We start from the raw sequence: 13268 nt of genomic DNA, 5'->3' as shown, positions 1-13268 counted from the left end.
GGGAGAAAGCAGCTGAACCAGGAAAGGAGAGATTGTTATCTGGCACCACTGAAGAGTGTAAAACAAGATTGCAAAATAATGTTTGCCAAAAATAATCTTGCAAATTGGTAAAATAATGCTTTGAAAATTGCAATGCCTTTACCTTCTCTAAAAGTGCACAGTTTCTTTAGTGGTCCAAAGCTCTCATCATTTGCAATGGTGGGGTCTTCAAGTACCTTTTTCTCTACGTAAACAATCATATCTTTCTCCTAAATGTGAATAAAATAGAAATGGCAGATTGAGGATCACAGTTCCCCCGGAGTCCGGCCAAAAGACCAAGTGACTGTTTTTAGGTGATTTCATAACATCACCGACATTAATTAATGACTAGTTGAACAAACTCCAATACATAATCCAGGGTATTCCTAGCATATCGCAGAGTGAATATTTCTTGTCACTGGCACACATTACCTCCATGAGGAAGATGCAAAGATCCTTAAATGGTTGAAGGAGACGATCATCTTGGATCTTTTTAATGACTAGGATACTTGTCGGAGGCTTACTCCAGGTTAGCCGTTGACTGGCTGGATCCTGAATGTGCCTGCAACGAAACAGTGTGGTTTTGGTTTGTGCTATTTAGCTCAAAGTAATTATCAGGCAACTTGATTTAAGAAACAGAAGGTAAGCTGTGATAAACGGGGCACATTTCAAAAACAGATCATCAATTCTGGGTCATCACTGCATTCATTACCCAAACGGTAACCCTGAACCCTGGAGGTACCTTCAACTCGTTCACTGGCAATGGGTCGAATCCCAGCATTCCCTCTCCAGTAGCACTGCGTTGTACTCACACTAAATGGACTGCAGCTCACCCCCAACTTCTCCAGGACAGTTAGGGAGGAACGATAAATGCATGCCCAGCCACTGATGCCCATATCCTGTGAATGAGTAAAAAGACTACAAATCTGTGGTGTCTTCACAAATGGGACCTTTCTACATATGAGGAGAGAGTGAGGACTGCAGGTGCTGGAGATCAGAGTCGAGGGTGTGGTGCTGGAAAAGCACAGCAGGTCAGGCAGCATCCGAGGAGCAGGAGAGTCAATGTTTCGGGCAAAAACCCTTCATCAGGAATGTTGGGGGGGGGGGGGGCCCAAGCGGGCTGAGAGATAATTGGGTCAGGGGGTGGAACTGGGGGAAGATTGCTGGGAATGTGATAGGTAGATGAAGGTTGGGGGGAGGGGGTGAAAGTGATAGGTCAGAGTGGAGGGTGGAGTGGATAGGTGGGAAGGAAGATGGACAGGTAGGACACCAAGAGGGCGGTGCCAACTTGGATGGTTGGATCTGGAGTAAGGTGGGGGGAGGGGCTACCTTTCCTCCAGTCCACCCCCTTCCCATTTATCTCTGAGACCCCTTGGCCACTCCCCCCTCCCCCAACCTGCAACATTCCTGATGAAGGGCTTATGCTTGAAATGTCGACTGTCCTGCTTTTCAGATGCTGCCTGACTGGCTGTGCTTTTACAGCACCGTACTTTATCGATGTATAGTGTTGTTACTTGCTCCAAACATAACCCTCTGTCCCTCTCAATTCCTTGTGCTGATTTTGCCCAATATGACAACTGCTGATCAATATCAGGTGTATTTTATTACAATTCCATGCAAATTCATATCTCAGTACATTTAACATAAATGACCAACAGACTGTGTGATACTGGATGTTCATAAGTCCAGACTGTCAGTATTCACACAATCAGCACCAGTGAGGATACATACAGGATGCTGAACAATATATCCCAATGAGAAACAGTGTGGCACCATAGTAATGTCCCTATCTTTGGCCCAAAAGACCCGGCATCAAGTCCCAACTTCTCCAGAGGTGTGCAATAACATCTCTGAACAGATGGATTAAAATTATCCGTGACCTGCCCTAAGACTACACGCCTTCAGGTCCCACACAATTTTGAGTTTTAACACAATTTCACTTTCCCCACATCATCTCCAATCATTCTAGTTGATATCAAGTGAATACCTCAAAAATAGCTGGTGCCAAATGTTAAAGTCTGAGTGCTGGGGTTGCTGAAACTTTAATATGATCAGCAGAAATGTTTAACAGAATTAAGGTATTGTTATCGAACTCCTGGTATCAGACATCTCTCCGAGAACAGGTGCATATCTCTCCTTCAGGGCCTGAGCACCTGTCGGAATGCTCTGTTACATGATCGGATGGATTACAAGGACACAGCTGTCACACTGTGCAATGGTGTCACAGTGCACCAAGTCTTCACCAAGAAAGCTGCTGTTTAATCAGGTCAGTGCTTTACCGTTCCCTTGTCAGGCAACTTTGTGAATTAGAAAGCATTTCCCTCAGAGCGTTCACAGCAGACCTGTTTCAGGGCTAAGCAAATAGGAATCTGCTCTGTACGTTCAACCTGCAGCCAAGAATCTTGTCACAATTTGAAAGATTGCTGCTGATGAGGCAAAACAAAAGGATGTGGCATTCAGGGTTAGGTCAATAGATAATGGAGACAATGAAGGCAGCAAAACCAAAAGACATTTTTCAGTGAAGTGGATCCTTTTCACCAATAGATCAGGATCAAAGTGTTGCGCCCTTATTAAACAATGGAAAGCAGAATTGGAAAACATAGCTGCTGATACAAGATAGAACTGGGACACCCAGATTTTAGTCCAACAAGATCAAAACAAAGGCTGTTTTTTTTTGAAAAAGAGATTAAAGCCTGTGGCAAAGTGTTGGAACAATCACAATTGCATATGAATCAAATTCTTCTCTCGAAACACTCCCTCTGCACAGGAATCAAAAGCTGAATATCGCCTTCTCTTCCTCGCTTGGGTCAGCTCCTCTCAAAGTCAGATACTGACTGATATTTGTTGCTATGGTTTGCCTGCTTTATCCAGCAGCATAAAATGGCAGCTTTTATACAAACTACATTTGTGAATACTTCTCACAGGATTGGTCAACGAGGCTAGTCATGTTGAAAAACAATTTTGCTAACGGATGCAAGAACTGCAAAGTCACAATGTTCCTTCTCAGCGACAGAAACTATTTTTATTAACTGGATTAGTGGTGCTGGAAGAGCACAGCAGTTCAGGCAGCATCCAACGAAATCGATGTTTCGGGCAAAAGCCCTTCATCAGGAATAAAGGAAGTTAGCATGAAGCGTGGAATTACTTGGAGTTTGGTAAACATCCCAGCAATCAGGCAGTGGTCACGCTGGGCAGGCATTGGGCTGGAAGCCATTGTAAAGCAGACCCAACAAATTACAAACGCTTGACCCAAAAGACGGAACCTCTGACAACACAGCACTCCCTTCGCCCAAACTGAATGACAGCTGTGTGTTTATCAAACTGTTAGTATTTAATGGGCTTGGTCAGGGCAGTTTCTTCTGCAGAGACTCGTCAAAGAAGAGTCAGGTGTGACTTTGCAATTCTGGAGAAACAGACAAGAGAACAAGCTCAAGACAAAAGGTGCAGCCGCAGGATCAGGTCACCCTCAACAACTGGAAGGCCAGAGCAACAGGAAATCATATCTTGGAGGCAGTAGGGAGTGTAGATGCTGGAAATCAGAGCCAATAGATGGGAGGCTGGAAAAACACAGCAGGTCAGACAGCATCAGAGGAGCAGGATTTCAGGCCAAAACACTGACTTTTCTGCCCCTCAGCTGCTGTCTGACTTGCTGTGCTTTTCCAGCCTCACATCTATTGCCCCAGGAAATTATACCTGACTGAACACGGGACCACAACTTCTCTCTCCACACGCAGAAAGACACATGGAAAGGAGAATTATCATCTTGAGTCTTGAAATGTTAACTGTTTCTCTCTCCACAGGAGCTGCCAGATCTGTTGAGTTTCTCCAGCATTCTCTGTGTTTCTTATGATTTTGTATCAGGAATAGTCCATTCAGCCCCTTGAACCTACTCCCCATTTAATAAGATCACCACTGATCGGACTGTAATCTCAAAACCACATTCCTACCTACTGCTGATAACGTTTTACCTGCTTACTTAACAAGAACTTATCTACCTCTGCCTTAAAAAGATCCAAGCAAACTGGGCAGCACAGTGGTTAGCCACACTGCTGCCAGGGACCCGGGTTCGATTCCTGCCTTGGGCGACTGTCTGTGTGGAGTTTGCATGTTCTCCCCATGCCTGCGTGGGTTTCCTCCCACAGGTCAAAGATGTGCAGGTTAGGGTGGACTGGCTATGCTAAACTACCCATAGTGTCCGGGAACACATAGGTTAGGTGCATTAGCCATGGGGAATGCAGGGTGACAGGGTAGGAGTCTGGGAGGGTTGGTGCGGCCTTGCTGGGCCAAATGGCTTGTTTCCATACTGTGGGGATTCTATTCTAGAAGAATTAAGTCCGCCTCCCCACCCTTTGGGGAAGACAGTTCCAAAGACTGCCAACCTCAGAAAAGGTTTTACAAATATCCATTTTAACTGAATGGCCTCGCAATTTTAAAAACGACGCCTTGTTCTAGATTCTCCCACAAGAGGAAGCATCTGCTCAAGACCCTCTGGGTTTTACATCAATCAAGTCAGCTCCTGCTTTTCTAAACTCCACTGGATACATGTTCAGTTTTCCCTCCTCAGATAACCCTCTCATTCCATGTATGACTCTGGACGTGGAGGAGCTGGTGTTGGGCTGGGGTGGACAAAGTCAGACATCACATGACACCAGGTCATAGTCCAACAGGTTTCTTTGAAATCACAAGCTTTCATAGCGCTGCTCCTTCATTGGCTGAACTTATTATTCTGGTATACCTTCTCTGAACTGCCTGGAATGCTTCCTTAAAGGGGAAACCCAATACCTTACACGGTACACTAGATGTGACTGATTTAAGAGGGACCTGAGGGGTAACTTTTCCACACAGTGGGTGGTGTGTGTACGGAATGTCAGGGAAATGGTGGAGGCTGGTACAATTACAACATTGAAAAGCACCTGGATGGGTATATTAAAAGGAAGGGTTTAAATGCTGGCAAATGGGACTAGATTAATTCAGGATATCTGGCTAGCATGGATGAGTTGGACCAAAGGGTCTGTTTCTATTGCTGTACATCTCTGTGCCTATAACCAGTGGCCCTATATAACTGAAGCATAATGCTTGTACTCCTATTCTCTTGCAATAAATAATAACAGTCCACTCGTTTTACTAATTACTTGCTGTTCATGCAGTCTATCTTTTTGTGATTAAGACATAAGGTTACTAGCCTCTAACTGTGCAGCACTCCCTCAGTATCGAACCCAGAACTGTCCGACCCACAGACGAGAAGGTGAGCTCGAGTCACAGTTGACATCAGTAAACATGGAGTTAAATTTCTCTTGTTGATGTGTACCTCATTAAGATGATCTTCTGTAAATGTTACAACAAAATTAATGCTGGAAATTGTAAACTTGGATAAACAAACACTGATTTATGAATTTTGATAAGTTACCTCTGATGCAATTAAACTTTTGGTAACCTTTTTGAGAAACAATGCATTGTGCAAACAGAGCTCTGATTGATGCAGTAGAGTCAAATTTATCAAGTACATCGAGGGTGCAGACTTTTGGCTTTATCTAACAGCAGGTAATCAGCTGCGCTGGAGGTCTGCTTCTAAAATTCTAAATGAACAACTCCTGGTACACGATCAGCCAAAATTATTCTGTCAGGTTTAAACCAGAGTTTAGTTTTTTTGAATTCAAATCTCTTGCTCGCCCCAGGTATAGAAAATGGATTACCTTGCACTGGGTCCAGTATCACACAACACCAAGGAACTAAATTGGAATACTTGACTCATCCTAAATGGGACCTCTCCAGCCTCCTTACCACAATGCTACATGGAGTCTCACACACAAAACAAGAGCAGAAATAGGTCATTTGGCCTGTCAGGCCTGCTCCCCATTCAACATGATCATGGCTCATCATCCAACTCAGCCCCCAGTTCCCACTTTCTCCCTGAACCCTTCAGAAAGTATATACATTTGTTGTCCTCTTTGAAATAAAACCAACAAATTTCTGATTGCTTTTTGGTTGCATATAAAATCAAGGAGAAAAGATAATATTTGGATAAGTTGACAACAACCAGCAAGCAATCTCAAAAACAATACATTCTGAGCAAGTTAGCAAGATTAATAGGGGCACTTTCTGATTGCTGAAGAAACTCAGCAGGTCTTTGGAGAGAGAAACAGAGTTAGTGTTTCAGGGTCCAATGACCCTTGTTCAGAACTTCGGAAGTTCTCGCTGTCGTTTTCCCTCCACAGATGCTGCCCCACCAGTTGAGTTCCTCCAACAGTGTATGTTTCTGGATCATTTGTTGACAGAGACGTTTTCAGCTGTGACTCGACAAAGTCAAGTATCTTCTCTTCATCACCAGTTAACTGTAGATGCACAGGAGCCTGCCTCCCAGGGCACCGCAGTATTGAAGAACTTCTCTCAGTCACGTCTTTCTGAGCAGTAACCGTTCACTCACCCTCTTGTGTTGGTGACCTCCATTATCCATCATCTGTGGTGATGGTTTCAAAGATTCCATCTTTTAAGAATGTGGTCTCCCACACCTTCCTTCCTCATAGCTAGGAGCTATTTTTGATTGTTGAGCTTAGATCTGGTCTAGTGTCAGTGAGTCCAGAATGACATTCTCCAAGTTGTGGGGGAGCCTTACTTTTCAAACTGTTCACCCAATGGAGAATGTGAAACTTAAAATGAAAACCCAAAGCTTGGATGCAGAACAGGAAGGGTGCGCCTGAAAGAGAAACTGCGACAGCGGGAAGTGACTGTGCTCTGTGGAGCTACCTCAATTTTGTGTAAATTCTTACACCGAGCTGCAGTTTCCCTTTTAAACATAATGCAATTTTTCTTGAAATGATCTACACTGAAGTTAATCAATTGCATATTGTGTTCTTGTACACCCACTGCTCTGTACAATCAGAAACAAAAACAGGAATTGATGGAGAACTGAGCAGGTCTGGCAGCAGCTGTGGAGAGAAAGCAGAGTTAATGTCTCAGGTCCAGGGACCCTTCCTCAGAAGTGGAGAACTGCAGTTTTGAAGAAGGTTCACTGCACCCGAAATGTTATTTCTGATTTCTCTCCACAGATCTGTGGAGTTTTTTCTAGCAATTTCTGTTTTTGTTTCTGATTTTCAACATCTGTAGTTCTTTCAATTTTTTGTTCTGCACAATGTTGCCCTTAGCTCTTAAGCAAACACAATGATTACGTAATCATAAATTAAGTGCAAGAGGGCATTTGGCTCAGGAAGTCAGCTCTACTTGTTATGTACACTGATCTCATTCCCCTTAATATTACTTTTCACAAATAATCTTTCAATTCTTAAACTACATCACTAGCTATTGCCAGGTTCTAATAATCCTGCATGAAAAATTTTAACTGTCCCTTCCTAGTTATCCAATAACAGCAATTAGTCCATTCCCCATGACAGACATTTACTAATGGACGATAAATACTTTTACGCTATTTGGACTCAACATCTTTCGGATTCTATTCAGAATTAGAATAGCCTTTATTGTCATGTGCACATGAATGAGTGCATCAAAAGTTTGAAATGTCACCATCTTAGGTACCATCTTGGGCACCAACATTGGCGCCATCTTAGGTACAGGGTACCTAGGTACAGACTTGTACAGGGAATCATAAATAAAGTTCAGGATTAGAACAAAGAGTACAAAAGTGTTTTGAAAAGCCCTCCATTTTTAGTCTATTAGATTGCCCCTTAATTGTTCGGTCTGGTGAAAGGTTCCAATGATTTAGGTTTTGGATCTTTTGCCTGCTATGGTATCAGAATTTGGTTTTGAATAATCTTGAACCTTTTCAATGGCTCTACCATAGTTTTTGGGATTGGCTGCCCAGTGATGGTTTCACGAATATCGGTCCTTTCCTGATCTATTCAATACTCCTTCACAAAATACCATTTTCATTGTCTTGTCTCTCAGCATTACACAATTACTCAAGACCTAATTATCTGATTTCAAACATCTCTCTGTGTCTCCTATGTCAAATGGAGAGAATTATGTATGATTTCCACCACAAGGAAGGATATTTTGACCCAACCTATGCTGGGATTTAATTTCACATGAGCCTGCTACACTCATTATCTTTCCCCGATCCTGCCCTGATCTCCTTGGATTCACTTCTCTCTCATGTATTTGAGGAGGATTGTGACATACATCAGCATTTCCAGTAAACCACTCCATCTAGTAGGGAGCCTAACATTCTCACTTTGTGCAAATGGTTCCTAAATTAATTATTTCGTATTTTACACTGACTCTCCTTTGCTCACAACTCACTAACTCACTGAACCAAATGTGGCATTTTAAAAGACACAGAATTTTGGTTTAATTTGCACATGATGTGGATGATATTCGCTAGAACAGCATTTATTATCCTTCACTAATTGCCCTGGAGAAATAGTGAGCTGTCTTCTAGAACATTCCATGTAGGTTGACCCATATTTTGGTCCAGCACCAGTAAGGAAATAACGAGGTATCAGGTTACCCCTGAATTTTCCAAAGTGAGCTGGAATTTCCTCAAAATTTCCTGATCAACGAATCCTTGAAAAACCGTTTTCTCCAGAGGTTTGATAAATCTTTTTTGCAACATAACAACCAGAATTGCACACAACTGCGAGTACTCAAAGGTTCAATCTCATTTCAACTTAAATGTAATATTTACACTTAATAAACTGATTATTTTGCTTACACTTTTCTGGCTTTATCTCCCCACTTGCCCCTGGATGGGGGCAGCTCCAACAACACTCAAGAAGCTCGACACCAACCAGGGCAAAGCAGCCCCGTGTGATTGACGCCACATCCACTCCCTCCACCACAGGCACTCAGTACCCTGCTGCTACTCATCTGCGAGATATACTGCAGAAATTCACCAAAGATCCAGGATAACACCTTCCAAACCCACATCCACTTCCATCAAGAAGGACACTTCAAGAAGTCGACACCATCCAGGACAAAATAGCCCATTTGGACTGAGTTGAGGATGGACTTTGTTCACCAAAGGGTTGTGAATCTGTGGAATGCCCTGCCCCGTGAAGCAGTTGAGGATATCCCAATGAATGTTTTTGAGGCAAAGACAGATAGAATTTTGAACAGTAAAGGGATTAAGGGTTATGGTGAGAGGGTGGGTAAGTAGGGCTGAGGCCATGAAAAGATCAGCCATGGTCTTATTGAATGGGGGAGCAGGCTCGATGGGCCAGATGGCCTACTCCTGCTCCTAGTCCTTATGTTCTCCAACACTATTCACACACTCTGTTGAATTTTAATACCTGGATGTTAGCGACTCTGAAATTTCCTACCCAGTTTCTTTGAACATTTTTGGCTGTAATCCATTTATCCAGATCCCGGCTTGGTCTTCCTCAAGTTTGCCTAGTCTCTCCTTCCTTTCCATTTTAACTGTTGGAATATTTATCTTGTTTTTCTTGCTGATGTTATTTCTCTCTGGTAACCTCTTCAGTGAAAATTGAGGCAAAATAACTATCCATTATCCTCCAAAGACTGCTTTCCCAAAAATCCACATAGAATTTCATTGGTCCAACATTGCAGATTCCAATCTCATGGGATGTGACTTTTGATCATAATTTTGTCTCTGGGTGGGTGAGAAAATAAATATAGTGAGATGATTGTTAAGCAGTAAAATGGAAGATGAAACTTCAGTTAAAATCAACTTCACCATAAATTCAAGCACAGATCGCGGTATCAGGACTGGTAAAGCCTATTCTCAGTTGACCTAAATCCAACTGATCAGGCTGCAGCTTTGTTTTAAAACTTTAGGGTTGGAGTTTTCAAGGAAATAAAGGAAAAGAAAAAATTGCAATGATATAGAGGCATAGATAGAGTCGATAGCCAGAGACTATTTCCCAGGGCAGAAATGGCTAACATGAGGGGTCATAGTTTTAAGCTGGTTGGAGGAAAGTATAGAGGGGATGTCAGAGGCGGGTTCTTTACACAGAGAGTTGAGAGAGCATGGAATGTGTTGCCAGCGGCAGTTGTGGAAGCAAGGTCATTGGGGACACTTAAGAGACTCCTGGACATGCATATGGTCACAGAAATTTGAGGGTGCATACATGAGGATCAATGGTTGGCACAACATCATGGGCTGAAGGGCCTGTTCTGTGCTGTACTGTTCTATGTCTATGATCTATATCACACCTTTACACGCTAAAGATGTTGGAAAGCATTTCACAACAAACACACTGTTTTAGTGTTTAGCTCCTGTTTATAATTCGTGGAAACGTGAACAATTCACAGATGGTAAATTCACCAAAAACATTCAATGAGGTAAACAATTTAATAATCTATTTCTGCTGCATCTCCGACAGTGTGGGGCTCCCTCTGACAGTGCCTGGTCCCTCAGCACTGACCCTGTCATGGCTGTTGATGTTACCTGCTCAGGTTTCTGAAGATGATCCAGAGGTGAAAGGGCACTTGACAGTGAAGTATGATGCAGCTCAGGGTCAAGAGTATTGTACACAGCACGGAGGTTCCTCACCACACTGACAACTCCAGCAGCAAAACACACCATCAGCAGGAGCAGATACATGGGAACTGGATCTGAAAGACCCATTCCAAGAAACACATCATCCAAACCCACACATACATCACCGGGTCCAAATCCTGGATCTCCCTCTCTAATGGCACCCTCACTGTTCCGGACCCCTGTGCAGTGGTTCAAGGCAGGAGCACCCAGACTGTATACATTCACATCACAAAAACATACTGAAACTCTCTATCTTACAAATCTAAAACCTCACTGGCTGCTTGCTTTGCTGCTGATGTGACTGACAACTGAGGAAGATGTGAAACATGTGGCTCTGTCAGTACATGGAATGTCACCTGGTCTGGAGGGGGAGGGGAGGCAAAGACCAAGGAACTGAGTTAGCAAGACATTAAGGAGCAACTGCATGGGTGAGCCGCATTAGGGCTGCATTGAATGGGGAGAGCAACCTTTGCTGACCCAGGTGAATGAAGCAGCAGATATCACTCCTGTAGCCAGTTGTGAATGGACTCAAGATTCAATACTGACAATACCGCAAACTTTATATGGCCTGCGGAGGTCACCTGATTGGGATGGACAGTCAGTTCATGCACGTAGCAACAAAAGGTTTGCTTGATATTTGTAAAAGTTAACGTTTGTCTTTGAGTGTTTCTGTCTCAGGCTGAGATGTGATAACCAACACCTTGCCAAATGTGATAACCGTGAACCCAGCAACACTCACACCCCATGGAGAATTACATAAGAGTTTACGATCACAAAATCCAAAATCTTCATGTTGAACACCCAGGGCCTGAGGGGCTTCATACTGATCCCAATCCCTCGGTACATTCACCTGAAAGGCTTTGTCCCGGTGGCCCTCAGCTGCCCATGCTCCATTACACCGCGTGCCTCAGTGTGTTGCCTGAGGCTATGGAATCTGCTGGTCAGTAACACACTGTCACTGATAGACAAACACACTATGGGCAGGCCAAAGAGCAGCTTCCACTAAGGTGATGGACCTCTAGCCAAAGCTGATGTTTAACTTCAATTACAACCTAGAGAAGGGATTACAGCACACAGTCCTGCTTTACAGAACTGCTCGGATCCTCCACAGAAAAACACCCCATGGTCACCCCTGTTGGGAGGGCAGTATAGGGAGGGGGATTTGAGGGGAGTGGGTTTGACAGGAAAGATTTCCCTCTGAACCAGCCAGGCTCCAGCTTGGTGCTGGGGTAGAAATGGTGGCATTCGGCTCAAATGATGCTGATCATCTACTCCGGGAACATCCAACAGAATCCACCGACCCCTTTGCTCACAGGATATGACACATCAACCATAATGCAATCAGCAAAGCTGTTTTTCTTTTAAATGTTTCTAGCAGGGCAGGTGATACAGCACAGCCTTATTGTTTTGGTGTGCTCAGTGTCAATATAGTCAACGTAATGGTCAGACAGATGCTTGGCCTGTGTATACAGGATCTGTGCAATAACATGCTGTAGCCACAAACAATGGCGGCAGTCAGGATGAAGCCAACGTCGAGTAGAGACCCCCCCCTCTCCAACTACACCTTAGTCAACAGGTTTATACATCATCTCCCTACAGACAGAGGGCATTATCAATTGGCAGATCAAATAGAAAATTATTCGGGTGATAGACAGACAAACAAGTGGACCACAGCTCACCACTGCCTTCTTCAGGGGTAGCTGGGAGGAGCAGGAAATACTGGCCCAGCCAGTGACACCCACATCCCCCGTGCCCCCTCACCCACATACACCCACACCTGTGACTGCCAAAGTGAACTCCCTCAGCTACAACACACACACTATCGCGAACTCCAGCCCTGAACACTCACACACTCCAGGTGCAAAGCAAACTATTGCTGAGAAGACTCAGGACACAGGATGAGAATACACAGCCCATTCAGTTCAGGTCATTACGTGGACAGCAATCCAGTTCCACCCTCATCTACCTCCAATTTCTTGCTGAAATTATTGATTACCTTGGATTCCAGCAGCCTCACAGGTGACAGGTTCCTGTTCATTGCCACTCGCGTAACAAAGGCTTTCTTTCACATGCACTGCATTCCCTTTGCTGATCTACTCAGCTCCATCAGCAAAAAAAATCAGTTCAAACACAATCTGCCTTTTATAAACCCCAGTCAACTTCCTTGTATTAACCCAAAGCTCTCTGAGTGTTACTAACATTTGCCCTAATCATGTTTTCTAAAACTTTATCCATCACTTTATCCAAACTAACCCAGCCTGTCCTTACATCCTTCCACAACAAGGAGATCCCATTTATCACTCTCCAATCTGGATTATTACCTCTTGATTTAGGGAAGATTGTGATAAACCTTCACTATCTCAACTTCCACTTCCTTCATGATCCTGAGACACAGGCATTCGACCAGGTGACCTAGCCACTTGGAGAATGACCAGGCTGTCTAGGACATTGTGCTGACAAACTCTCATCCCAGCCCTCACCTCGAACACTTCAGCTTCTGCTGAGAAATTGCCTGTGGCAGTAGTAGATACTGACAGAAAGTACTCTAGCCTTGCCCTGTACCTCGATGGATGTATCACCTTCTTTATCCCCATTACATTACACCCTGCATCTTACTATTTACAAACTAACAGGGGATTTTATTTTTGAAGGGGTAACAGAGAGAGGGTAACACTGTTGATGAGGTGGAACTTCTGGCACCTGGTCTGCCAAAAGGCTTTCGATACATCGTCACACAACAGGCTTGTGAGGAGAAACATTAAGGGTTATGGAATAAGGGCGAGAGTAGCAACATGGA

The 13268-nt window shown here is 43.8% G+C and overlaps 1 protein-coding gene across 8 annotated transcripts in view; it reads right to left on the bottom strand.

Moving 5' to 3' along the window:
* Nucleotides 1–13268, bottom strand: part of LOC140486903 (NAD kinase-like) — a 109295-nt gene that overhangs the window by 17583 nt on the left and 78444 nt on the right. For 7 of the 8 annotated variants that reach the window (XM_072585999.1, XM_072585997.1, XM_072585998.1 and 4 more), the window contains 2 exons: nt 451–580; nt 143–248 (listed from right to left, as the gene is read on the bottom strand). In XM_072585999.1, coding sequence (XP_072442100.1) covers nt 143–248; nt 451–580 — 236 coding nt within the window. Of the gene's footprint in view, nt 1–142; nt 249–450; nt 581–9290; nt 9581–13268 lie in introns of all 8 variants that reach the window. The other variant, XM_072586002.1, reaches the window with a different exon arrangement.

This window comes from Chiloscyllium punctatum, chromosome 16 (assembly GCF_047496795.1).
Source record: "Chiloscyllium punctatum isolate Juve2018m chromosome 16, sChiPun1.3, whole genome shotgun sequence".
NCBI classification, from domain to species: Eukaryota; Metazoa; Chordata; class Chondrichthyes; order Orectolobiformes; family Hemiscylliidae; genus Chiloscyllium; species Chiloscyllium punctatum.
The sequence above is the reverse complement of the archived record's forward strand: the minus strand, read 5'-3'. Positions and strand labels throughout refer to the sequence as shown.